Genomic DNA, 27,725 nt, shown 5'->3' with positions numbered 1-27,725 from the left:
TATGGAATGTAAAAGATGAATCACCTGACTTTAAAATAGAAAGCGTCTGCCCTTTTTAACGGAAATGGGGTCATCGCCATACTTTTTAATCCATTTGGTTCACAGAGGATTAAATACAATTAGATATGTTATTAACAAAATGCATTATTTTATCCCTTCCTATTTGAACGTAATTTGCGTAGCTATTAGAACATAATGTCACATACGAACAATATTCAGCACTTTCCTTATTAATAGAAACATGTGTTTGTTTCATTACTTTTAATAGATAATTGTCTCTAACTCATGTACGAAGAATTGTCTCTAGCTCATATAAGAAAAAAAAACACCAAGGTCATGCACCTCCACACACGGGACATCCCCGCCCCGACAATTGGTTCGAGATCACTCCGGTAGAAAAATTTAACTGTTGGGGTTTCTTTTACAACCTCCCCTCTCTCTGACACGCCTTACTTAAGCTACTCAAATCTGAGGAATAGTTATTAAACAAATAAACAAAAATTGCACTATCAGAACAAATCTCAGCTTCAAAGAATTTATAACCTAGTCTCATTCAGTCCAACCTCTCCTTCCCCAAGCAAATGGGCTAAAACTAAAATGCGTTTAGCCTCCTCAATATGGCTTAGTAACAAAAGAACGGAACTCAATAAACGCGATACTATATGTACAATGTTTCTTACTATATCTGCAGTTGAAAATGGCAAATAGCCAAATTAAACAGTCATACATTACATCCTGCTCGGCTTTGGTTCCACTCTGTTCCACTTTCATTCAGGCTAGGAAACTGTTAGCTCTACAATAAATCACAGAATTCAAATAAATGGTAAATACGGGCGCAAAAGGCAGGTACGTTCGCAAGAATCAGTACTGACGGGGGCCAAGTTTGGGAGGGGCCATATTCGTCAAACAAAATACGATCATTTGAAAATAATAGCGTAAATATCATACCGACATGCAGCAAGAATATGGAGATGAATTTCTTCCACAATTGATCTCAGATTTCATCCGCCCAGAAAAATCCGAAAAAAATAACCTAAAGTGCATATTTCAAAAAAAAAATTAGCAGATACCCCAAATCTGAAATTTAGGATGTAGACACATGCAGTTATTTCTATAAGTTAAAGAATCGGGGAGGGGTCACATCTTTTCCCTGGGGTAGCTACAAAATGAAGAAACTTAACTTCTAGGTCATCATTTTTCTAGGGGGTGATTGAGAGGCCCCTCCCCCAGATTAGGCCCGAGAACTTTCTACCAAAGATATCAAAACTACGCCTTGAAGTTTACTTTGACATTCAAACCCCTCCCCCTTTCCCTGGAGAAAAAGTTCTTCCGATACCCCAATACTCTTGCCTGTGTGTACCTATGATTGTATATAGCAATAGTCGTAATAATATTAGTATAAATAGTAGACTAACTTGGAGCCCAGTAGATGCAGGTCGCTTTCTCGGCCTTGGCGTGGCCAACTTCCTGGATGCTGAAAAGGCACCATAGTTTACTAACTGAGAATCACAACCATTATGACTAACTAATTTGAAGGGCCTAGGGCCGACTTCTCTTTGGAATGGATCTGAACTTTTGCTGGTATCAGAAAGACCACGAATCTGCAACAGTTTGGCAGAACTTAAAACTCCTTGAATTTCCTCCTCGCTTAGACTGATTTCACCACTGTATATAAATTTTAAGATTGAATTCATTTCTTCTTTTGTAACATCAGATATGATAATAGATGTCTGTTTCTTTTCACATTCACGAAATATTTTGGCAAAATATGAACTACACGAAGAAAGCATTGCTTTATGAGCTTTTAAGGATCCGTTTTTCAATTGTAAGGTCACATCGGTAAAAGTTCCTTTCTCAAGGAAATCTTGGAAAATTTCTTGTAAACTATCTATATGACTATTCCATTTCAGTTTGTAAATGTGGTTATCTGGGTGGTTCGACATATTTCCTTCTTCTTTAAAACGAATCAGTTATTCAATTGCAGCCAATAATGGTGTTAGTCTGAAAAAAATGGTGATTATTATTTTCCTTCCTTTAAAGCATAACGACACTTGAACCACTCAAAAGCCAATATAGGAAATGTCACTTCTTATACTAAGGATTTCCATGTTAAAGGATTTGATTGGCTCTTAAGGTTTTAGTCACTGGAATATTCCCAAAAAGAAGGAATAATATTATATTTAATCCTTCTCGTCATCAAACATTAAACGATTTTTTGTTTCTCTGAAGAGAAAATTTTTTTTGCTCATGTACATATGCATGCACAAAAATTCCGGAAATTATTCCACTATGCAATCGGTGCCTTATAATCAAAACTGACAAGTTTGCTTTTTGAATTTCCTCCTAAATTCCTTTGTATTCACTAAGCCAAATTGGCCTCTAAACGCTTTATCTTTTATAACATTGAACTTTTGGCTCATTTTGCTATTATGCGAAAAATACACTACAATTTATCTAGAAACACAACCTAGGTCTTTATTTTCAACATGTTTTAAAAAAAGTACATATTACAGTAACTTTAAGCAGTATTTTCAAGTAAACGTAACAACATTTTCGGCTCAATACGTATTTAGCCAGAAATTGCATTTACATGGTAATACTGCCCAAAGTCAAAGTAATTAGATAAAAACTTTTTGGTAAATGACTCTTGAAATGGTAGGCTACATTATCGGTAAAAAACTACCTATATACCTAGCACCACTAAATAATTCAAAAACTTAGGATCCCTGAGAGAAGTTTTTCCATCCATAAAATATCACAGTTCGTGATGACAAAATGTAAGTAAAGAGTGACCTCTAAAGAATAATTTTGATGGTAGTATGTACATCAGACGAATCTACTTTTCACGTAAGTACAGTTGTGTAAACCTCGTTGAATTTACAGCCATTCAATAAGTTCAAACGAAATGTTATTAAGATAAGAAAATTTGCTTAATTTTAGAAAAATGGCGATAAACCCTTAAACTAGAAGGATAACCAGGAATGTTTTTTTTCTTTTTTGCTAGGTTAGATTGTACCGAACAGCTATTCCTAGTATATCAGAAGAGGCATCATTCGAGGGGAAACTCAAAGTAAAGGTGCCGTTTTTAGGCAATAGAAGAGGTCGTGCCACATCATGAAAGTACCAATTTCTACCATTTGTGTCGTAATGCGAAAATTTTGGCCTGACCAGGGCCAAAATGCAATTAAACAAAATCCAAGGTAAAATTTGGGCTATATATTTGCACATTAGGGGATGGGGGTGGGAGGGGGGTTAAGCATAGCATATATTAAATGAGTAACCTAACCTAGGTACCTCCCCCCCTAAACCCCAAAAAACAACAGTTTAAATATCGTATACACAATGAAAACCACGCTTTGGATTGCATTACTCTATAGCCGTCTCTTGAAATAACCCGTCAAAAAAGTGTTTTTCGTAACTGGTTTCCTTGTAAAGGCCCATATAGTGCCCAAGTACCATATATATATATATATATATATATATATATATATATATATATATATATATATATATATATATATATATATATATATATATATATATATATATATATATATATATATATATATATATATATATATATATATATATATATATATATATATATATATATATATATATATATATATATATATATATATATATATATACATATATACAGGGGTCGGCCGCGACGAAGTGCGCGAAAAAAGTGACTTTAGTTACTTGAGGACACCAAAAAAAGTGACAAAAAGTGACTACTCAGAAGCCGTCAGAGCAAGGCAGATGGATTACAAGGATCCCAATTACTACCGTAAGATCATCACTGGTCTATAAAGCCCAAGAAATTATGGACAGAAAGGCTGAAATCCTTATTTTTTTCTTCAATTGATTTTATTTACTTATACAAAACGATAAAAAAAAACAAGCATCTGCTACAACTAGGTATAACCAATCACTGGATATTATGTCATCACTTCTTTGACTTTTTTGAAAGACAATCAATTAGTTCAGATTTCCTCTTCAGAACAAGTACTTCAACCATTTCAGCATTATCTGCCCTTTCCCTTTTTTCGGAGCAAGCTTTTAATGCTGCTTCCAGCATATTTTGAGGAAGACCAATGTTCAGGAAGTCCGTCTCTTCCACAGCTTTCTTCAACTGTTCCCCTGCCTCTCTCATAAGGGTATCGCCTATTTCCTTCTTCTGCTTAACCATCTGTTTTTTTCGTACCATGTCTTACTCTAAGTCCGCTATTTTTTGCTCCTTCCATACCATCTCCTGGGTTTCTTGTTCATCACCTTTTTTCTCAGCTTCAAGCATCTCTCTTTTTGATTCTTCCTGTCTTCGCTCAAAAAGGTACAGTTCATAGCTGACTCTAGCTGATCTAGCCAGACAAAGCAACTTCTTTGTGATCAGCACACGCTCTGGTCTGTTCTCATAGTCGCGGAGCGCATCTGCAACAAAATCCTTAGCATTCAGTGCCCGCTCTTCTGTACGCGCTTGAAGGCGAGTCATCAGCAGAGCTGAACAAGAAAATCATCTCTCTATATCTGCACATCCATGAAAGAGCAACAGAGCTGCCCGGACGATCTGACCTAAGGCCTGATATTTGGTTTTACCAGATGGTGTCTTCAGTTCCAGAATCTTTTGCTAATAGCTGTCGATTCGAGTACTCTCCGTGGGTGGCGGCAAAGGATCTGACTGTATTAAGAATCATTCTCCCTGGACTTGCTTGATGTCCATCTCAAATGGAAGTTCTCTCGCGATGTGGACGCTATCACTGCAACTCGTACTTTGGTAATCTGGACAGGGAGGCCTTAGGCAGGCGAGGCTTCGGCAAAACTCGTTGTTCCCATGGCATTTTGTCAGCAGTTACTATACAGCAGCTTTCATATGCTTCCTGATTCTAAGAAAAAAAATCTCCTGTGTTTCAGAATAACTTTCGAAGAATCCAGGGCAGCCAGGACCCTTTCATTACACAAGGGTTGCTGTAGGTAAACATCTGCAGTACTATCTAAGCCTTCAAAACCACCGAGGATCCAGAGATTGACATCATCAGCTGGCATAATCTGCCCCAAAAGAACTGTGCATAACCATCTCAGCTCAAAATGTACCACATGTATTAATGGCTCCTGTCGTTGAAATACACCAGTGAAAGCAGTGAAAATTGCTGCAGAGTTTATAATGAACTCAATTTTGGCTTTCATTGTTTACTTTTTTAGCCAACTTACAATTTTCAAATATTTTGCATTTGACATCAGGTACTTCAGACTATTTTTCTTTGGCACGAATTCTAGGAAATATTCTATCAATGCAGGCCACTGTTCGATCAAGCAGCTTGCTGCTTTCCTTATGGTGAGCCATCTCGTGGGGACGTGCTTGACAAACTTATGCTGAGGAACTTTAACTTTCTATTGGCACTGGCTGAAATTGTCAGAAAGACCTGGTCATCTACAGAAAAATTGGTAAACAGCGACGATCACTTCAGAGCACTTCTCTCCAAGTTCTTGTAGCCCTTTCAGGAATGCATTATGCACTGCATGAATATTGCAGGTTCCAATATTCAATAGGGCTTTTCAATACCCTTTTCTCTTTTCTGAGTCTACAATTGACCACACTTTCTTATTGACAGCTGGGCCATCACTTGCAAGCATCAGCAATCTCTCAAATGAAAGTCCTTCATCTTCAATACTCTGCAGGATTTTCTTACTCAGATCTTCACTGGTTGCATGTCCCATATAATATGTCCGAAGATGCCAAATAACCACTTGTTTCTGCTCTTTTGACCAGTATCGAACTCTTATTTGAAGCTCCTTTACCCCACCGTTGTTTGTTGTTTCATCCTATTCCAGCATAAAGTCAGATTTCTGGATGTCTTCGATGAGAATTTCTCGAAAGTACGGATAAATAGCCTCCGTCAACAAGTATGTCATTTTTTTAGCATTTAACGAGAAGCCTTCTGGTACAGCATCGGGGAACATTGTTCGGAACACCTCGGCAATATGAACACACGAAGCTGCAGCAAAAGAACTAGCAATAGTCTTTAAAACCCGAACTATCTCCGCCCTTGACGCTGCATCTCGCTTGCAGAGCATTTCCAGATTCTTTTATGGTACGCTATCGTCACTCTGTGAGTTTGGGTGGTTTCTGGTTGGAGCTGATGCAGCGATTCTCAACTGACGCTGGTTTAACATGACAGAAGCATTCTTTTTGTGATCTTGTGCGGCTGCATGTTGAAGAAGGGCCTGGAACCCTTTCTGGCAGCTGAGAGTCTTTTTACAAACTTTACAATAGAACGAGCTGTCATTGTCACTCCCTTTTGTGCACCACTCTTTCACTTTATGCCCAGCGCCGTCTTCCCTACTGAGCCAGCTCTCCAAAAATTTTATCTTGCCCATTATTTACAGCGACCTGAAATAAGAATGGGTTTTAGGACGGAATTCAAAAACACATAAAGCTAATACAAATACAAACTGAAAAACCAATAAAAACACGAATTTAATCTTACATTTTGACGTCCTCAGACCTTTGGGCAGGCAAGCCTTTTGCAAGAAATGGTCTAAAATCAAAGAAACTGGCTAACACTGAAAACATACAGAAAGAATCTCGGCCTAACTGTCCATTTGCTAAGCAACCAGGCAAGAATGGATGCTAAGTGAACTAACGGCCTGAAAAGAACCATGGGCAGTTATGGTACGGTAGAACTAATTTAATCAATCATCTTATTTGCAAGAGCCTAGATTTTAACACACACACAAACTAACCACGTTTATCACAGCCATAGACATCGTGCGTGTTGAAATAAAGTCCAAACTATCAAAAAAAGACTTACTTTTTTATGAATTATGCCACAGTCGACAGTCAATTATAACATACTGTTTCAACAAAAAAATTAGGTAAGAAACGTCGAAAAAAGTGACTTTAGTGACAAAATGATATATATATATATATATATATATATATATATATATATATATATATATATATATATATATATATTTATTTATATATATATATATATATATATATATATATATATATATATATATATATATATATATATATATATATATATATATATATATATATATATATATATATATATATATATATATATATATATATATATATATATATATATATATATATATATATATATATATATATATATATATATATATATATATATATATATATATATATATATATATATATATATACATACATATATATATATATATATATATATATATATATATATATATATATATATATATATATATATATATATATATATATATATATATATATATATATATATATATATATATATATATATATATATATAATCAAATATTATATAGAATGTATATGCAGTATTACTAACGAGTATACTGCAATACCTACTTGCATAAAATGCTTGGGGAAAGGTCTCTAGATCTTTAGAGGGCGCCTCCACCCCTCCCCCACCCCCGAAAAAACATTTTTAGTCCCAAATTACCATGAGTTTCTTTCTCAACATGGAGCGAATATTTATCCCCAAACTTTGCTTCATTTGGAAGAATACATTTCGACTAAGCGCGCAATATGGACATTGAGGGGGTGAGAGCTTGCAGAAATACTGTTAGTATGAATGAAAAGATACCGTTCATATGCTTTCCTGTACAAGTATGGAAAAGGTCCCCGAGGAGCAATATATGCCCAAGAAACATCCCCTACCCCATCCTAGGGAAATGCAGATATCACAAAATGCAAAAAAAAAATCCTTTTTGGGGTATTTCAGACCAACCCACCAAGAAAAATTTAAGAGTGCACCATTTCCAAGTGTGGTTTTTCTTTTGGAAGCATTCTTAGGCAGAAATTAAACTTAAGTGTAAGCAAGGGGACTTGAGGTTGTAACCGCATGCTTTACATTTATCCTGAATAGAATATGGAAAATGGGAAAAAATATATTAAAAAGAAGAAAACATTCTTCCCAGATGAAAGCAAGGGGGAACAAAGACTTAAAATGAACAGGATTAGCCATTATACGACAGGGCTGCCACCTTCCAGCCCCTCCCCTCAAATCTGAAATTAAACTTAACTTGTGCTTTATTTAGATCATAATTAGTAACCTGTCGAATATATACTGAAACTTGAGCGTAAAGAGCGTAGGTTCTCTTTTTAACGTCCTCTTTGCTTTCATTTGGAAAGACTTAGCTTTTTTTCTCATTTGATACATAGCCTACCAAGATTATGTATAATTGTGAAATAATTTGGACATGTAGTATTACCTCGTACATAGTTTAGCAAGTTTCTTAGACTGTGTTTATTTCTATGTCGGCATTTTTCTGCTTGGTTATCATGTATCTCCTATCATAAATATTTTTTAAGTAAATAATATTGTATTTTGACAAGCATTCACTCTCTTAAACATTTATATTTTTGCTGCGTCAAATACGGCATAAAAAGGTAACTTTGAATTGTTTCAATCGCAATAACTATGACAATATCTCTGTGGGAGAGGCTTATATTTCACACGTTACTGATTAAGCGAAAATTTCGCTCCCCAACAGTCTGTGGTTTAGAGTGTCTACCCCCGACCTTTTAAGAATATTGCTCATAGCATATTACTTTTTCATACTAAGACAACCGAGCCGTGCGATACTTCGACCATAACGAGACACAATTGTTCTTCCAGCTGTTTCAATCCACTTGCAGTAAGAGTTGGCCTTCGAGGCAAGGGCAATGACATCAACGTAAAATAGGTTTTCATTCTCAATGATTTTGAAGCATCTCACACCCCCCATTTTTGGAACACGCTCATGAAGATAATTGACTGTGTTAATTCACGAGTGATGTAATTTTTCCGATAGGTAAGCATTTGCACCCCCGGTATATTAGCAAGGAGGTTGGGGGAATTGAGCCCGAACTCTCCCCTCGCATAATTGTCAAGATTTTATTCTTCGGCTAATTTACGCTTTTTAAGGGAGATTTGCTGAGCTCCACCCCGCAGTGAATTCCTGCTCACTTGTCTGTTACGCCCCATCCCTTAAACTGAGCTTGCTCGACCTTTTAGTCTGCTACGAGGGAGTGCCTACTTTTTACCACCAGGCGCACATCTCAGGACGCCATGTTTGCCGCAGAGTCCCACCACGCTTGGCACTGTTTCTGCCACACTTCCGTTACGCTTCGCACGAGCCAACTGGTGTACGTGATTTCTGAAACTGGGCACCCCCTCGATCTGCAATGTTTTTCGGTCCAGACTGCAATCTTTAAATAAGGATAATTTGGGCGGATTGACCGAGGGGCTGCCAGTAATCAGCCACCTCGGTCACTGCAAGGTTTCCATTCAGTACAGTTAATGACGGTAGTAATTTATAGAGAGAAGAGAGAAAAAAGGGTTCTATTAAAAGAAATAAAATACATTAACAACAAAACCCGAGGTTTATAAAACTTGTATGGGCAGACATCACCCTTTGCAAAACCCTACATACACAATTACTACCAGCCATCCTTACCTCCCCCCCCAAAAAAAATGACAACGATAAATAATAATAAAATTTTTGGGGGGGGGGGGGTATTTTGCCTTCTCCCACTGTGTCCCCTAGCTACATCAAACGACTCGTCAGTAAGGAGGGATCAGGGCTAATAGTAACCGAATTAAAAAAAAAAGCAGTTTTTATAACGATACATGCATAAGAAAATCGGCTTTTTATGGTGACTCCACATATATATATATATATATATATATATATATATATATATATATATATATATATATATATATATATATATATATATATATATATATATATATAATGTTTAAGAGGTAATTACTTGGCAAAAAAAAAAAAAAAGACCAAACAGTATAACCGAACCATCAACCAAATAGAAATGTCCAAATCCATGCAAAGTCGTCATCAATATATATATATATATATATATATATATATATATATATATATATATATATATATATATATATATATATATATATGTTTCCGCCCCCCCCTAGATTGTGAAACATATATATGCCCCCTCCCCCCCCCCCTAAATTTTCACGAATTGACACTACCGACTAAAAACACTAGTTACTTCGTAAATAAAGAAAAAGAATAATAAAAACAAGCGTAAGTCATAACTCTTTATTTACCTATCGTTTATACTCTTTGATTCTTAAGGAAATAAATAAATAAAAGATACTAATACCGAGCTTTCACTGAAAAAAAATATATTTTGGTTGTTATTGAAATACATCCATTTTTTTTTTTTTACGAGGGATACTCAGCGGTACAAAAACTATATAAAGAGAAACGACTTTTGACATAAGTTAACAGTTTGGGAAACACTAACTTAAAGCAATCCTTTTTACTTTCTACCTGCTTTGTCAAACGAAGGCGAGTTTTTTGACGCGATATGTTGCAGCTTAACACTTTTTTAATGACCGCGGCAGAACGGAGAATAGTCTTTAATTTTCAAAGATTTGAAGCGTCTCAGACCCCCTATTTTGGGAACACGCCCTAGGAGATAATATTCTTGAAGGTCCCTCACGCTGTGGTGGGGAATTTTGTTTATACTCAAGGATGAAATGACGGCATACAGGGGGGCATCTCCCAAGGAGCAATCGATCCAGAATAGGGGAAGAAATATGGGTGCTTAGCAGGGGAGAAAGAGCAAGGAGAAATAATTATAACGCTGGGTCCACCACCAAGAAAAGAAAGAAAATCAATTTCTTAAAGAACGACATTCTTAGTCTCTAGACCTTGGTCATTATTTTTCTGGAATACTTATAAATTGTATATCTTATCTGAAATGTAGGCTACTAAAAATTATCTGTTTATAGTCTATATTCAAAATCTTGATTATTAAACTTATCGATTGAATGCCGTTGGTAAAACCGTTGGTTAAAAATAAATTGCCTTATTTGGTCTATTCCACCCAATGAAGGGTCCAGAAAGGTAAATTTTAAGACACAGACTTGAAGATTTATGCTTAGAGCTGAAGAACTTGCTTTTGGTTATCAAACTGCTCATGAACAAACGGAATGAAAAAGTGGAATGTTGAAAACAAAGTATGTCGCAGAGCAGTGGTAAAACCAGGGATTTTATCAAATACCTAACATTCTAAAGTAATTTAATCAAATCACTGATTTTATCATAGTTCTGTGGAATGAATAAAATTTAAAATGAATCACCCCAAAAAAGGGTTCCAACCTGGATAAAGACTGCACCATCAAATTCAAGAGGTCTGAACCCCCCCCCCCCCCAAGATACGTTTCAGTCTCCTACAAAAAGAGATTCTGTTTTTTTCCTAAAAGGAATGAAAAGGTAGAGTTGTAGTATTTATCTCTAAAAGCAACAAATTAGATCGCATTTTTCCTTTTTTTTCGAAATATCAATTCTGGCCCGAACATGGCCAAAGCGCTTTCGAGTGAAAAGTCTGAGACAGCAAGATTTTAATAGTATCTAAAAAAAAAATTAATAAAGATGAAGGATATTATATAAAATCTTCCAGATTTCAGAGACATGCTTCCAAATCATTAAACTTTTCGTCCCAAAGTATAATACAGTCTATATAAAATGAACAGATATTACCGACGATGATTTGAACGCTTTATTTGTGTGTAGGGACACTTATGTAGACACAGTAGCGTACAATTGCACATCAGTTTTCAATAGGGATGCTATACCATTTTCAGGGATGAGGGAGAAGGGATGTTTGAATTTTAAAATGTGTATTTTTAGACCAAGTTTGAATCAAAGGGAAATACTCAAAGGGAAGGTCAAAACCCAATGCACATATTTCATACAATTTTGTTAACAATTTTTGCAAAATACAGGTACCTGACCGTATGATATATCGACCACACTGAAGAAGTGAAGTTATGTTAATAAATGAAATAAACCAAAATCTGATGAAAATATAATACTTTAGTAACAGAATTGTGGAAAATACAATAAAGAATTATGGGTATTCTTCTATTAGCTGGACTCATTTTATATCTCAAACTCGACACCGGGATGATACAAGACTGCTGTAGAGAGATACAATGTACAGCGTGGTTTTAATTGCGTATGCGATATTTAAAGTGTTGTTTTTTTGTGTTTTTTTTTTGGGGGGGGGGGGGGAAAGAGGTACCTAGGATAGGTTAGGTTACATATTTAATATATACTATGCTTTGCCGAACTCCCATTCTTAAGACAAAGTTTAAGTTGTTTTTTACTAAAACTTTTTATATGTAATTAATGCAGTCACTTACTGACGACAATGTTCTATTTACATACTTTCTTTCAAGACATTCATCCCAATCATCCCCTATTAATAGCATAAAAAACACATGTTTGCCTGCATAAATTATTACTATTAAAGTACAGGTGATACTTCATCATAGAGAGCTGGCCAGTGGTATATAGAGTAATGTCTGTTCGTTTAAAATTTTAAACTCGCTCTTTACTTCCATGAGGAACTTCTTTCTTTTTTTCTGATTACATAAAACTGTGTAAGATTTTGTATGTATGATTTATTGGGCCCAACTGATAAGTATAAATATATCGAAATGATTGTTTTGAAATTCTAGGAGCCTACAAAGTTTCTAGGTATAATATATAACAACACTTGACAATTAAACTACGAATCAAAAACTTGCGTAATGAGATTATTTTGGAAAAATAAACAGGAAAACATTTTGATTTTGGCACCCCCAGAATTGATGACCGTAGTTGAGCGCCGAGTTTGGTATATAGAACAACTGGCGCTGCATAATCTCGTCCGGGTAAGCTTCATTAGCGCACAAAATACTATTAATCCCTGCAATCTATAAGGTAACAAGATACCCAAGTAAATAAACGGTAAATTCCCCCGAGGATAAGAAAATGTGCCAAATGAAGTTGCTTATAAACTCATTGATGATAATTCCAACATTACGAAATTTCGCCTAAAATTTTAAAACCACGCTAGTGGTGTAATTATTACTAATAAATTTTCAACTGAAAATACGCGACGACGAAATAGGGAAACGTCACATGGAGGAGGGAATGGACCAGAAGACAATGAATATTTTGAAGTCTAGAAACATTGGCCCTGGAAAAGCTGTTTGCGAAGACACGAGAAAACTTAAAATGAGACTTTTGAGAGAAAAGAAGAGAATATAAAACAAAATCTTGCAGTAAAGAAATAGGAGGATTCTTTCAACCAGACACAATTTTGATTTTACTCTCGGGGGAGGTGAGCCAAGAAAAAATCGTGGCGAGGAAACCCAGTTTTAAGGGAATCTTCACCTTTTTTCTAGCACACATTCTACAAACTTCTTGGCCTCAGGGAAGGCTGTGTAACCTACAGTAGCACTGCTACTGATAATTCATAGCAACAATCAGTCACCTAAGCCCAACAAAGCTGCATATGCTCATCCTCCATCTCATTCCGTTTAGAACGATAGTGTTCAATCCCTCCCATGAAATCATGCTTCCTTTTAGACCTTTCTTATTAAATCTTCCACCGCACTCGAGAACGTCCTTCGCTTCGTGTGAGCCCACCTTGACTGACAAAAGGCATGATTTTTTGGAAACATATCATTTATCATCTAAATTATCAAATTTAAAAATATCATTAGACAATTTAATCTTAGTTATAAAACATATTTTCCTATTTTCGGAATAATTCTGCTTTCTATTTCTTTACTACATCCGTCATCCTTGTGCTACATATGTAGGCTACCTATCAGCGTTATAACTACCTGCTAAGTCATTAATCTACCTATATTTCAGCTTTAAATTGACCCTGGATACTACTACATGGGAATTTAGTCAGATCAGACTCCAACCCCATGTCTGTCTGTTTTGCTGCCTGGAATATTCAGCCTGAATCAGCTAAAGAGTGTCACTTGTTTGATACCTTACAAAAAATTGTAAAACAATATTGATTTCTAAGTGATAGCTTTTTCTTTTTCCATTTCTTTGTTTATTGTTCTTTTGTATTAGTGTTTCCGTATTTATTTATCATTATCGTGACCTTCATGGGATGGATGTTTTTGGGCCAGGATAAAAGATAAGTTGGAAATGTTTATTACACATGGCACCTCAATGTGGCTCGTGGGTAATGATTAGTGAATGCTGGTTCACTGATATTTTTGTTTTAGTGTGTATTTTTCATTGCATTGTCTTTTCTCTCTCTCTGTCACCTCTCCCTGCATTCCAGGTCATAGTGGCTTGCTCTGACTATGATGGTAATTTTTCCTTTTTTGTTCAAATCATATGTTGAATGAGCGAACTCTGAACTTTGATCTTTGCTTTTAACGTCAATAACAACACTCCCATGTATCCTGTTGGCCTGTATCGATTCTGTCAGTCTTTGATTTTATAATAACATGATAAATAAGGATAACTGTCTTACCATCACGGGAGTATCATGTTAGGGGCTTTTTGAACAAACTAGCAAAAGGCAACTTCATGGGCTTTTTATCCCTTATTCAGTTTCCTTTGGCATTCGGTCCTCGTGTTTAGCTCTTGCTTTGTTCAAACCGGTACTACCAGTACGAGTACCGTCTGCTTCTCCCGTACGTTAGGCCATGACAAGACAGTTCCCAGGACTTCATACAAACACACACACCCACACAGACCATTTAGGATTTGGGGTGAAAGAATTTAGGATTTTTCGCTATCTTGGAAAGCGGCTGATCTAGGCGAATTGAGCTTTCAGGAAAGGACCTACAGTCCAAGTTAGGACACAAGTAACTTTTTTTTAGCTCTTGCCTCCACCCCTTCCCTAAGGACTGATTTTCATACAATCTTTCGAACCTTACAGATAGGGAGGGAATGAATGTACAAGAATAATAGCACCTTCCAAAACGCACATTTCAGGGTGGACCCCTAAATCAGATCCAAGTTCATGAAAAGTTCTGGCCCTGAGGGAGGAAAGGACGAAGGTGGTTACTTCAAATGTCTTCTCTTAGTTTGGGCTAGAAATCCTTTCCTGAAAATTTTACTGGTGTAGTAACAGCTTTCCAAGACCACAAAAAGCCTCTTAAAATGAAATCCCGATCAAATGCTGAAACCTACTCCACCAAAATCTACGATGGGAATGTGCTTCCACAGTCCATTGTCAAGACTTTCACATTGACTTCTGTCATTAAACTGCCCAAAGAAAATATGGTTTCAACTTCAAAAATGTGTTTGGCCTAGTAGTTTTTTTTCTTTCTTTTTTTGTGGGGTGGGGGGGAGTTTGCATTACCTGTTTCACACACATATATGGGATTCTGTGTGAAAGAGTACCTTCTAGGATGAAAAGGTATCAGTAATTTGAAAAACTTAACGGGTTATTTTTTGCGTGCCACTGCGAAAGCTCTACAAAAAACTGACTCTAAGCCAAACTTAACTTATAAATAGTCTCTTCTAAACTAAACACTACAATAACAAATTCCTACTTGATAAGATTCAGAAAATGTCTGTTAATTGGATTTTCAGTCACTTCCAGTTTTACTGCATCCAAGCCGCCCCCCCCCCTAATGACTGGATATAACCACAGACTGTATACAAACGTTTGCTGATTTTATTGTTTTTGTTTCCAATTGGCTTAATTTGACATTATGAGCCAACTGCTGATAAGACGCACACGAAAGGATAATGCAAACCACAGTAGACAGAATATACCGGTCCGGGTTTTTATAATGGGTGAGATAGAGGATGATCATACTGCTAATTATATAAACTGTGATGCAAACCTACAAAATAAGCAAACTTCTGCATATCCCCTAGAGCTAAATGTGGCCCCAATTAGGGAAGGGGGGCTGGGACGCAATTGCAACAGCAGCGATCATTTCATTTGGAAATATCATAAAACCGGCAGTCCAACGGTGTACTTTTGCTTTCTGATTTCTATTCTATACCGTGAGTTTCCCCCCCCCCCCAAAGTGCTGGTTTTAGTAATTTGTATTACTTCTTTTAGTCACTTCCCATCAACAGTTGATTCATAATGCAAATTAGAATAGCTCTTGTGAACCTCTTCTTAACTGCTAAACATTATTATACAAAGAAAGAGTACCGTAGAACCATTCGATTCCCCGGTACTGTTGTATTATCTGTAACACACGCGCGATATTGTACAGCGAACATGCTAAAGAAACTAGTCAAACAGGTTTCAACGGACAATTCCTATGCTGATGATTGCAAAAAGTGATTTATAACTGCGTTTACAATGTTTAAACTTTTGTTTTTTGGGGTTTAGGGGCAACTAAGGTAACTAGGTTAGGTATTTAACATATGCTATGCTTTACCCGCCCCCCACTCCCGTGATGTGCAAATACATAGCCGAAATTTGTTTCTAAACTATTATATTTTTATCCTATTTTGTTTTATTTAATTAGCATTAATCAAACTTCACTTCTCGCGTGGGTTACAGGTAATAGCCTACGACAGTACCAATTCCCCCTTCAACACTGTCTATATAAAAACTTAACTGATTTTATTATATTTTTTTCGAATTTGTATTATCTTGCATTATGAACTAGTTATTAGTGAGAAACAACTACAAATGCAAACCCACAGAATCAGCAGTTTTACACATAGCCTTACGTTATATCTGGCCCAATCACGGGGGGGGGGGGTAGGAATTCAATCATCAAGGTAACGACAATTATATTTCGAAACAGTGTTGAAAAGAGGGTAAATTTTTGGTAGTTCATATTATGGACTTACGAATAAAGTGAACATACCACTCGATGCCTTTTGTTATGCTCTTTACGAATATAATAATCGCTTCTATCGGAAATTCAGATTTACCCATCCCCACCCCCTGTAATTATGCATTATATGTTTTACACCGCTATATACTGTATCGGGAAATATTAAAGGAAACCGGTCAAACGGGTATTTGCAATAGAGAAATGGATCGCAAAGCGTGATTTCTCAATACGTTTACAATATTTAAACTAGGCTATTGTTTTTTGGGGTTTAGGGAGGGGGGAGGTACCTAGGTTAGATTAGGTTGAAATGAACTGCCAAAAATTTACCGAAAAGAGAATCAAATGATCAGTTACTAGTCTTTTTGGTAAATTTATCGATGTTTAGATAACTTCGATAGATCGATAAGATGAACATACCCACCGATGCGCCTTTTAGCTCTCATTCCATATCCTACTAACCACTACAAAAACGCCAGCCCAGCCCCTAAATAAGGCCAGGATTATCTCTAACATGGGCTAGCCCATATATAAAACTTTGCTTAATTTATTGGTTTGCATCATTTTTTGTGCCTATTCCTCACCAACACTTGGTTCAAAACACCAAATTAAGCCAATCTGAAAAAGATCAGCAAAGTTTTATTTATAGCCCATGGCTGTATCTGGCCTCTTTAGGGGGGGGGCATTTGCGTGGGTAGCAATTAGTATAGCCTATTTGGGATTAGTATTAAAAGGCAAATGGATTTGTGTGTTCATCTTTTATATATATTGAAGATATCTGAATACAGATAACTTTATCCTCTTCTGCTATTATAGCCTAGTGTTCAGAAAAGGCCATACACAAGACTCTTTACCAATAGGCTATGGTATGCCAGCTAAATTTTATTTAAATTACGAATCTTTATTTAGAAATGATTAGTTCTCTTCCTTCTTCCGCCAAAAATATATCCATAAAATCCTTACTTGAATACAGTATAATGGGCCTATTATTAAGAGCAAATCCAACCAGACACCTGTTTACAAAAAAAGGCCTACCTGAGTCATTCAAGTCTTTGAATAGCTTTAACACCATTACTACATTCCCACCGCAATTGATGCAACAGACTGAATTGAACATTGAATGATTGTGACGACGCCAAAGGGGAATGTCCCCATTCGACCGCTATAAGCATACACACAAACAGGTGTAACGGAGGTACCACCCCATCTTGAAATTTAGGAATTGTGTGAAACGGGGACAAGGGATTTGTACCTGAGCTAATATTCGGTAGTGATTGAGGCAAAATATGTTCGTCTTATTGGACAAAAAAAGATTGTTGTCTTATTTATTTCGAAACTGCTGGGAGGATTAAGAAAGAGCAAAAATAAATTGTTGTTTTTTTATTTGGGCATCTTGATGAAAGAAATTCCGGGACGTTTAAAAGGGAGGGGCCCAGGACCCACTGAAATGCTAAATTTTCTTAAAGTCTTGGGCACTGCTTGTTGAAATTGACAAATACTTTTTTGGTACTCCTATGCTAAACGGACTCTTTTATATACTGCTAGTTTGGTTAATACCAATGAAATAGAACAAAATAGAATGAATATATAAAAGTTTAGAAACAAATTTGGGCTATATATTTGCACATTAGAGGTGGGAGTGAGGGTAAAGCATAGCATAAATTAAATACGTAACCTAACCTGACCTAGGTACCTTCCCCCCCCCTCTAAACCCCAAACAACCACAGTTTAATATCGTATACGCGATGAAAACCATACGATCATTGCCTACTCTATAGCGGTTAACACGTCAAAAACGGGCTTTATCATTGCCTACTCTATAGTGGATGCCTTGGGTTTTCGCGATTGATTTTTAAAAATTCTATGTTAATTTTACTTTTTTTGGGTTAAATGGCTTTCTTGAAAGTTGTTTATATTTCATTTACAAACTTTTTATTAGTAATAAATATACGTAACTTACTAATTAACTTACGTAACGAACTTCTATATTCGATGTTTTTATTACGTATATTAGGGGGTTCGCCCCCTAGTCAATACATCGCTCTTTATGCTAAAATTCGAATTTTGTTCCAATTCTTTAAGAAAGACCGCTTAATCACAAAAGCTGTTATTTAGAATAAATAGCTCTTATGAAATGACTAAAAAAACTTTATTGTATAGAGCGAGGTATTGACTAGGCGAACCCAATCATATATGTAATGATTTCTGTTCCTTTTAAGTTTTGATGTTGCTCCTTGCTTTCAGTTGAAAAACTTGTTTTTTTAATTTAATTTTTGATCGTTTGTTTAAATAATGCTGGGAAATTTGGCGCCCCCTTCATAGCAACGTCCCTTCCTCCATGAAAACCTCCTCCGCGGTAAGATCCTCCCATGTAATCCCCGACCCAACCTCCCCCGCTACCAGAAAAAATCCCCCTGAAAACGTCTGTATGCTTCCCAATAACCAATACTAGGCCTAAATTTAAACATTGGGCAAAGTTCATAACTTACAGACCTCCCCCTGGGGACTGTGGTGGATTAAACTATCCTCGAAGACATGGTTACTATATTTTCGACCATGCTGAACAAAATGGCTATCTCAAAATTTTGATTGGGTAACTTTGGGAAAAAATGAGCGTGGGAGGGGGCTTTGTTGCCCTCCATATTTTTTATCACTTAAAAAAGTCACTAGAACTTTTAATTTCCGTTCAAATGAGCCCTCCTGTGATATTTTAGGATCAATGGGTCGATACGATCACCCCTGGGGAAAAGAAACAGAAGATAAACAAATAAACACGCGTCCGTGATCTTTCTTCTGGCAAAAAATACAAAATTCCACATTTTTGCAGATAGGAGCTTGAAACCTTTACCCAAAGGTTCTTTGATACGCTAAATCTGATGGTGTAATTTTCATTAAGATTATATGACTTTTAGGGTTGCTTTCCCCCTTTTTCGAAAATAAGGTAATTCTATCACGCACGTAACTTTTAATGAGTACGACTAAACTTGCTGAAACTAATATATTTGAAATCAGCATAAAAATTTGATTCTTTTGATGTATCTATTGGTATCAAAATTTCGTTTTTTAGAGTTTCGGTTACTATTGAGCCGGGTCGCTCCTTACTTGCAGTTACCATGTTACTACGTAGTAACGTAGTTACCACGTAGTTACAGTTACTACGTTACCACGGACTGTTTGAAACGTACTTACTAGAATACTCTTGCGCCTATTAGAGACTACAGACCGTATCTCGACTTTGGTTGTCTTCATAATTATGTCACTCGGGGTCAAAAGGTCCGAGCACAGTCCAATTGAAGTGATAGTATGTTTGCAAGGATCAGAGGCCCTATGAAGCAACGGCAATTCACGAGAGCCAAAAGCTCGAGCAGCAGATAAGAAAAATGAGCTGAAGTAGGCAACAGAAATGCGCGACAGCGCCCAGCTGCCGACAGGATTCGGGCAAAGAGAGCGGATAGTGGCAACAAAAGTCCACGACCTATGGCTGAAGCAACTAATGTGCTCGGCCTTTTGCTTACATTAGGCCTCGATTTTTGTCACCTCCTTCCGCTCGCTATAGTCTATATCCATTCTCATGGTTCAAAAATATTCTGTCGATATTTCTCGGCTCCTGGCTTGATCAGTTTAGCTGTTTGGTTAAATTGATCTAGTTTAGCTCTTATAAGTATATATACATACATATATATATATATATATATATATATATATATATATATATATATATATATATATATACATATATATATATATATATATATATATATATATATATATATATATATATATATATATATATATATATATATATATATATATATATATATATATATATATATATATATATATATATATATATATATATATATATATATATATATATATATACATATCGGCCTTTTTGCTTACATTAGGCCTCTGATTTTTGTCACCTCCTTCCGCTCGCTATAGTCTATATCCATTCTCATGGTTCAAAAAATATTCTGTCGATATTTCTCGGCTCCTGGCTTGATCAGTTTAGCTGTTTGGTTAAATTGATCTAGTTTAGCTCTTATAAGTATATATACATATATATATATATATATATATATATATATATATATATATATATATATATATATATATATATATATATATATATATATATATATATATATATATATATATATATATATATATATATATATATATATATATATGTGTGTGTGTGTGTGTGTGTATATATATATATATATATATATATATCCGCTCATTTGAGCCTTTGCCTCCTTAATTCACTTTCCTTCCTTAATTTCGGGGTTTATAGAACAGCAATGCCCTTAATAAGATATCAAGACCCCGAAAATTGCGAGTCGGTACTTCCTGAACATATTTTACTGTCCCCTCCCATTTCGTACAATTCGATTATACTCGCATGATCTCTAAGAATACTGATTCAGTTGAGAAATTTTGTGAGGTCTTAAAAATAAGAATTATGGATTTGCAGATTCAGCCAAGAATAGAAACCTGGGGGCTTATCAATTAATTAGGTTTATGATAGGTTACAGAAATATTAATCAAAATTATATAAAAAGCATACCACACTCAAATGTTGGCTCTGATAGTGGGACACGTTCAAAAAGGAAAGCAGCGGTTTTAGCTAATAGTAAAAATTAAGATCTTTTATTTTCTGCAGGCCACTTGAGGATTTTAATGCTTCTATGCCCAGTGGCGTCATTTAGCGGGGCGACAGCTGCCCCCCAATAATCCGGAGACAAAATTATTACGAGTTTTTCAGAAATAGGTTTTATAAACCGTGAAGCAGTAATTTTTGTTAGTTTTAAATTTCAACTTTACTCTTTAAATCATCAAAAGAAACTCTGTTTTTTTTTTTATTATTTTCTTAAGAATGCAACTCATAAAAATTTGAATTTTGTATATGATAACTTTTAAATGACTGATCATTTTACATAATTAATTCAGGCTTTATTAATTTTAATTTATCACTGATGACATACATGATGATCGGCACAAAATATCTCCCAATTTCTTTGCTTTTTTTCCTTTTTTGACTGATCTGATCATGTTGGTTTCTTTTGAAATTTGTCGTCGACGAAAAGTTCCTATGATCCTTTGCAGGGTTGAATTTTATGTTTTATAAGTTGAGTTTGTGGCTTGAGTTTTGCTTAATCTGACTTTGGATGAAACATAAACGAATATGTTTTGCCAAATAAATGTCAAATAATTTACCAACTGATTAATTTTTTGGTACTTGGGCACTATATGGGCCTTTACAAGGAAACCAGTCACGAAAAACCCGTTTTTGACGGGTTAACCGCTATAGAGTAATAAATGATAGCGTGGTTTTCATTGCGTATACGATATTTAAACTATTGTTTTTCTGAGCTTAGGAGGGGGGAGGTACCTAGGTTAGGTTATGTTAGGTATTTAATATATGCTATGCTTTATCCCCACCCCTAGTGTGCAAATATATAGCCCAAATTTGTTTATAAACTGTTATATATTCATCCTATTTTATTTTGTTCCATTAGCATTAACCAAACTTGACTTTTTAGAAAGGCCCATATAATGCCCAAGTACCAATTTTTTCTAGCCATAAAGGATATAAAATTTTTTATACCCTTTGTATAGTCGTTCAGTGAGCAGCCACTTACACCCCCCCCTGTGGTTCCTTGATAATTTGTGCGTTAATTCAACACTCTACGTCAGACTGTCTTTTGCTTGTCATTTCGAGACACGAGCAACAGTCAGTTTTTTCGTAATCGCAAAAACATGACTGCCAAATCGACGGATGTGAACAATCTGAGCATAAGTCTGTAATTTTTTTTTCTTAGGCTGTGTAGCAGTATCAATTTTGTTTTTTGGAGACAGGTGTGTTGATCACAAAAGTGATTTCTTCTCTTTGCGAGTTTAGTATTTTTGATCAAACCCACGTTTTCGTTCGGATTGATATCATCCGTAAATATTATATTTAATTCAATGACTAAAAGAAATTTTTGTGCGTCAGGGAGGATAGATCTAGTTTTATCAAACGATTCTTTGCTATGGGAATATTTGTTGTCCAATCCATCTGACAATGCTACTTAAACGACAAGAACTAACTAATACAGAAAAGTATTAACATACTAGATCAAATTTTTAAAAGTATTTATTCAGCATTTTTGTATTATTATTATTTTTTCTAATACTGAGGTTCACATAGAGTTTATACTAAATAACGCCACTCTATCTAACGACCCTAATCTACAAAATTTCGAACGTTTTAGAAATTTGTCGTTTAATTCTTGACAGAAACATCAATGCATTGAGTTCCAGCCTCTCTTCTACCCAGGGCGAAAACTTGATTAGCCCCCCCCCCAATCTTCAAAAAAATTATGGGCTAAATTTTTACAAAATTTTCATTTATTAGCAATATTATTTTCAATTTATCAATTAATTAATCATTTATTTTTTACTCACTATTAACTTATTTTTCAAATTATTGTTAATTACTTTAATTCAATGATTTTATTATTTTTATTAATTATTTAATTATTATTAGTTAACTGTTTTTTATTTTTTTAGTTAACTTTTATTTTATTACTTAGTTAATAATTTATTAGTTGCTGTCATTTATTAACTGAGCCCTCTAGTGTATTTTAAGAAAAATACAATTTCGAAATTACATAATGATTACAACCGTTAGATTGTTTATTTGAAATTTTGTGCCCCTAAAATTTCTGTGCCCGGGTCAAGTGCCCCCTCCATTTCCCCTAAAACCACATCTGGCTAAAACTAATAATAAGGATTAACGTTGGTCGTGTTTCACAAAGTTTCTTATAAAGTTCACATGCTTATCTGCTCAAAACATGACGCTGCAACTGACAGTTATAACTACGAGTAATTATGTCGCGGAGCAACAATTCTGCTTTCGATTTTTTTTTTCTTTCTGTCTTTTAGCGTGACTCGTGATCAGCGATATTTAGCTCGGTAACAAAAAAGGAAGGGATTTTCAAACTTCAAAATTCGAGGCAAGTCTAGATGCGATCCAACATATGTGAGGAAGGGAGAGGGGTTTATAGAACGAAGTCATTTGTACAATCAGATATCAACCAAACTTGCTAGGTAGTAAAATTACTGTCATAGTTCTGTTTTTGGGGTGCCCAGATACAACCTCTTAGGGGAGAGGGGATCCATAAATTCTTGATATCAGAACGTTTATAAGAAGGGATCTTTATATCTCGATCATACCTGGTGGAAACTAAGAGCTGGTAGGGCTTTTGAGGTTCTTGCTTATCCAGCCTCTGTTGGGAGATAGAAAGGGGAGGGGAGCCCAAATTCTTGTTATTAGAATATCTAACAGAATAAGCCAGATGTTAAACAAAGAGAGAAGGTCCCAAAATGCTTGTCTACCCAAAGGGGTTGTCAGTCTCAATCAAACAATGTGATAGGCAAGACTAAGTGTCCTAATTGGGATTTTGGGTGTCCGGACATATCTAATCTTCTGCAAGGGAAAGTTTCCCTAAATATGACCCAGGCATGAACCAGAAAAGGTGGATAGAATTCAACCAAACTTTGTGGGAACTAAAAGCTAGTGTCTTAAGTTTGCCTATTGAGCATCCTGACCTGGTGTGAACTTTGTGGTAGAGGGAAAAAAGAGGTATCCTTGAGCCAGAGTCCTAACTGTACTACTTTCTGTGGCCAATCAGAGGAACTTTTACTCACTATCAAAAGACATCACCTGAGGCTCCTTGACCACACTGTGGGTCATCCCGAAGGCGAGCCCCCCCCCCCCCAGATTCCTGTATACGTCCTTGATCCCACGGTCCTTTGGTGCCGTGCGAGACAGTCCATCCTTTAGTTCCCGCCCACAGGAAGCTAGTACATGTACATAAATTACTGTGGGGGTAAGGTAAGAATGGGCAAATATCCCCTAGATTTTTTGCGTCCCCTATAAACTAAAAAATACTCCTTTTTTGGTATTTTCATTGAAAAATACCTTTCTTTGATATACCTACTGAAAAAAATAAATAAATAAAAGGCGACGAATTGGTCCCCCAAGAATTTGAAACATACATTTTGCCCCCTCCTTACATTTTCGTGAATTAATCCCCTAAGTATTTGATTTCAGGAGTCAATACCTCATATGATCTTTATGCGAGGGGGGGGGGGTCTTAAAATCCATGTCATCAGAACATCTGGCACAAGGGACCATCGGATAGTCGGGTCTCAGCCAAATTCCGTGTGAGGTAAAACAAATTTTCTAGCTGTGCCTTTTAGGAGTTTATACCCAATCTGATCCCATGTGGGGGAAGGGATCCCTAAATTTTTGTCATAGTAACAACTATGGACATTTTGTAATTATTTTGGCTCTTGAGGGGTCTGCACCTGATCTGATTCCATAATCAAAAATCAATATATAAAACAAAGATTAGATACTGCTGGGAAGACACACAAAGGAGGAGGGGGGCACAGCTGCCCTTAATTTTTTGCCCCACCCCCAACTAGACTTTTAAAATGCCTTTTTTTGGGGGGGGGGGATTGTCATTGGAAAAATACTTTTTTTGTAATTTCGTTGAAAAAAATTGGAAAAGTAACAACCCCCCCCCTGGTTTTGAAAAACATTTTCCCCTTGAATTCCGTAGTTTGACGTTGCTGAATCCAAGCTTAAACAGTACTTGCCAGCGATAAGAAAAAAAATCATGGAGATGCAATTACAACATACATAATTGGTATTCTTTGTTTTGTCTTTACGAATTTACTCCTCTCCGTAAGTATTGCTTATGACAAAATTGCATTTTAACAAAATATTGTGGCTTTACTGATTAATTTTTTTTTTTTTTTAGAAATAGCAGTGTTTAGGCCTGGAAAAAATCGAGGCACGATGATTAGGCCTGGTTCTTGACTGATTTGATTCAGACAGTTTTCGTTTTGGTTTTTTGCTAAAAAAAAAAGTACAACCAAGACTGAAATTCCCATTTAGGAAATTACCTATATATAAACTTTGCTGTTCGTGGCATGCTTATAAAAGTATTTTTAGATCATTGATTTAGTGTAATTAAAGACACCGTTTTATAAAGCACTAAAACGCTGATTTACAAGGTTTTGAATAGCAACTTCATCCAAATCTCACATAGAAACCTTTTTGTTATGAAAATCATTCAAAACAACATTGGAAAAAAGAAAACGGAACTGACCACAATTCTGTTGAATATAAAATCTGCGGGCCTCTGTAATCCAAAAACAGACAAAAAACTTTTACCTAGTGTTTCCGTGTATCACATAGCTTGCTGTTTAGCGAACTACATGTAAGCCCCCGTTGAATTGGCACTTTCCCATCCCACAGAAAATGTTCCATGACGTATAGAGAGAGCAAAGGTGCCCCATTGCAAGTATTTAGAACAGTTATTAGTTTTTAAAAGGGGGAGGCGATAGGTGGCAATAGGGGATTTGTGATAAGAATTATTATCTATTGAATTTCCTCACCTTCGGTTTCCGGAGTTCGTTAATGCCAAACTTTCATCCATTCAGTTTTGGTTTATTATGCTGTAAAACGGGAAGTACTTATTATTATCCGCATAGAAACTATGTGCTTAGGGTATTTAGCTTACGGGTGTAAATCCCAGAGGCTGATTTTAAACTACGCACAGAAAAACACTTCAATTCCTTATTTCACTTAACAATTGCTTTTTATTCGTTTTTTCATCGGATATCTCGTCTGATAGCAGATTCAAAACTGGTTGCTAAAGATGAAAGTTGAATGTATTTGGGCCCGCCTTTACCCCCTCTCCCAAAAAGCGTAATAACATGTCATAAATAGTGATTTACGACTGTTGAATTTAATGCAAGCGCAGTTTCAGACGTCTCCTGGGGAGTTTGTGCGATCTTAGGGGGATGATCTTATCCATTGTTTTACATCTTCAGCCATGGCATGAAAAAAGATTGGTGGGAGCGTTTCTATCTACTATATAGAAACAGACTAGTTATGCCACCTGATAAGCTGTTCAATTTTGAATCTTGGCAATTAATTTCGAAATCCGATTGTCCAATGATGATTCTTAGGTTACATTGCCGCTAGGCTCCCATGATGACTAACGTAATACGAAGTAATTTATCGACTCGAAATAAAGGTTACCTCCGAGGTGGGTCTATTTAATAGGTAAGGGGTTCATTAAAAGGTTAAAAAATTATGTACAGCCTATTGATAACTCTCGAGTATTTCAGTTGTTTTTTTTTTTTAGTGAAAAATGTAGGAATATCTGCTGTGACGTAGGGGCCCAGGCTGAAACCTGGTAGTTTTTCTTTTTTTTTTCTTATTTTTTTTAGCTAAACATTTATCTGGGATTTGTTCGATAGTATATTAGCTAAAATAAAAGTGTAAATGTACATGGAAATTGCCTCCCTAAGCGTGAAAAATGGTAAAATTGAACTCTTAATTTTCACTCTAAAAAGCACACTAATATTATAAATAAAATTTGAACGATTCACAAGGGAAGGTCTGGTTCGGGCGAGATGTGTAAGCTAGGAGAGGCCTTTGGATCCACCCACCCCGTGTGAAATTTTGACATTTGATCATTTTTTTTATTATATCTCAGGGTGCTTGTGTATTACTTGCCACTCACTCAAGTGCTTCATTTAATTAGAACCTGTTTCTTTGACGCTCATTCCTAATGAACAACATATGATGAAAATACAATACTTTAGAAACAAATTTGGGGTATATATTTGTACATGTGGGGGGGGGGTAAAGTATAACGGGCCTGCATGAAAAATGTGTTAGGTGCGATTATTCTGCATAATATGAAGTAAGAATTGTTTTCTAACTTCAAATTGTCGAAATGCTTTACCCCCACCAAATATATTATATGAGGTTAGCACCTGGTTATGCATAAAATCAGGAGTTAGCAGGGTTGTGTTCTATCCCCGTTTATATGGATTATTTTGATGGATTTGTCACAAGGAGCACAGGAAAGGCAATGGGAGACCACCGAATCAAATGGGGAAGAAAAATTTTCCTGGACTTAGATTATGCTGATGATTTAAGCATCCTAGATGAAAGTGTGAGTAAAATGAATGAACTTTTAGAGATTTTGCGAGTTCAGGGTGCTACAATAGGTT

The 27,725-nt window shown here is 35.7% G+C and overlaps 1 protein-coding gene across 3 annotated transcripts in view; it reads right to left on the bottom strand.

Annotated features, from left to right (window-relative positions):
• LOC148945243 (zinc finger and BTB domain-containing protein 8A-like) overlaps window positions 1–26,250 on the bottom strand; it is a 60,455-nt gene extending 34,205 nt beyond the window's left edge. Inside the window, exons 1-2 of one of the 3 annotated variants that reach the window (XM_089099535.1) lie at window positions 26,094–26,250; window positions 1,416–2,001 (exon numbers count right to left, since the gene is read on the bottom strand). In XM_089099535.1, the coding sequence (XP_088955661.1) occupies window positions 1,416–1,943 (528 nt within the window). In that variant the 5' untranslated portion in view covers window positions 1,944–2,001; window positions 26,094–26,250. Of the gene's footprint in view, window positions 1–1,415; window positions 2,002–17,669; window positions 17,724–25,804; window positions 25,882–26,093 lie in introns of those variants that run through there. The other 2 variants (XM_089099534.1, XM_089099533.1) reach the window with 2 other exon arrangements.
• Window positions 26,251–27,725: the final 1,475 nt, after the last annotated feature.

The sequence above is a fragment of the Artemia sp. Qi Xiang Cuo genome, chromosome 13, assembly GCF_049724085.1.
Source record: "Artemia sp. Qi Xiang Cuo chromosome 13, ASM4972408v1, whole genome shotgun sequence".
In the NCBI taxonomy this organism is placed as follows: domain Eukaryota; kingdom Metazoa; phylum Arthropoda; class Branchiopoda; order Anostraca; family Artemiidae; genus Artemia; species Artemia sp. Qi Xiang Cuo.
The sequence above is the reverse complement of the archived record's forward strand: the minus strand, read 5'-3'. Positions and strand labels throughout refer to the sequence as shown.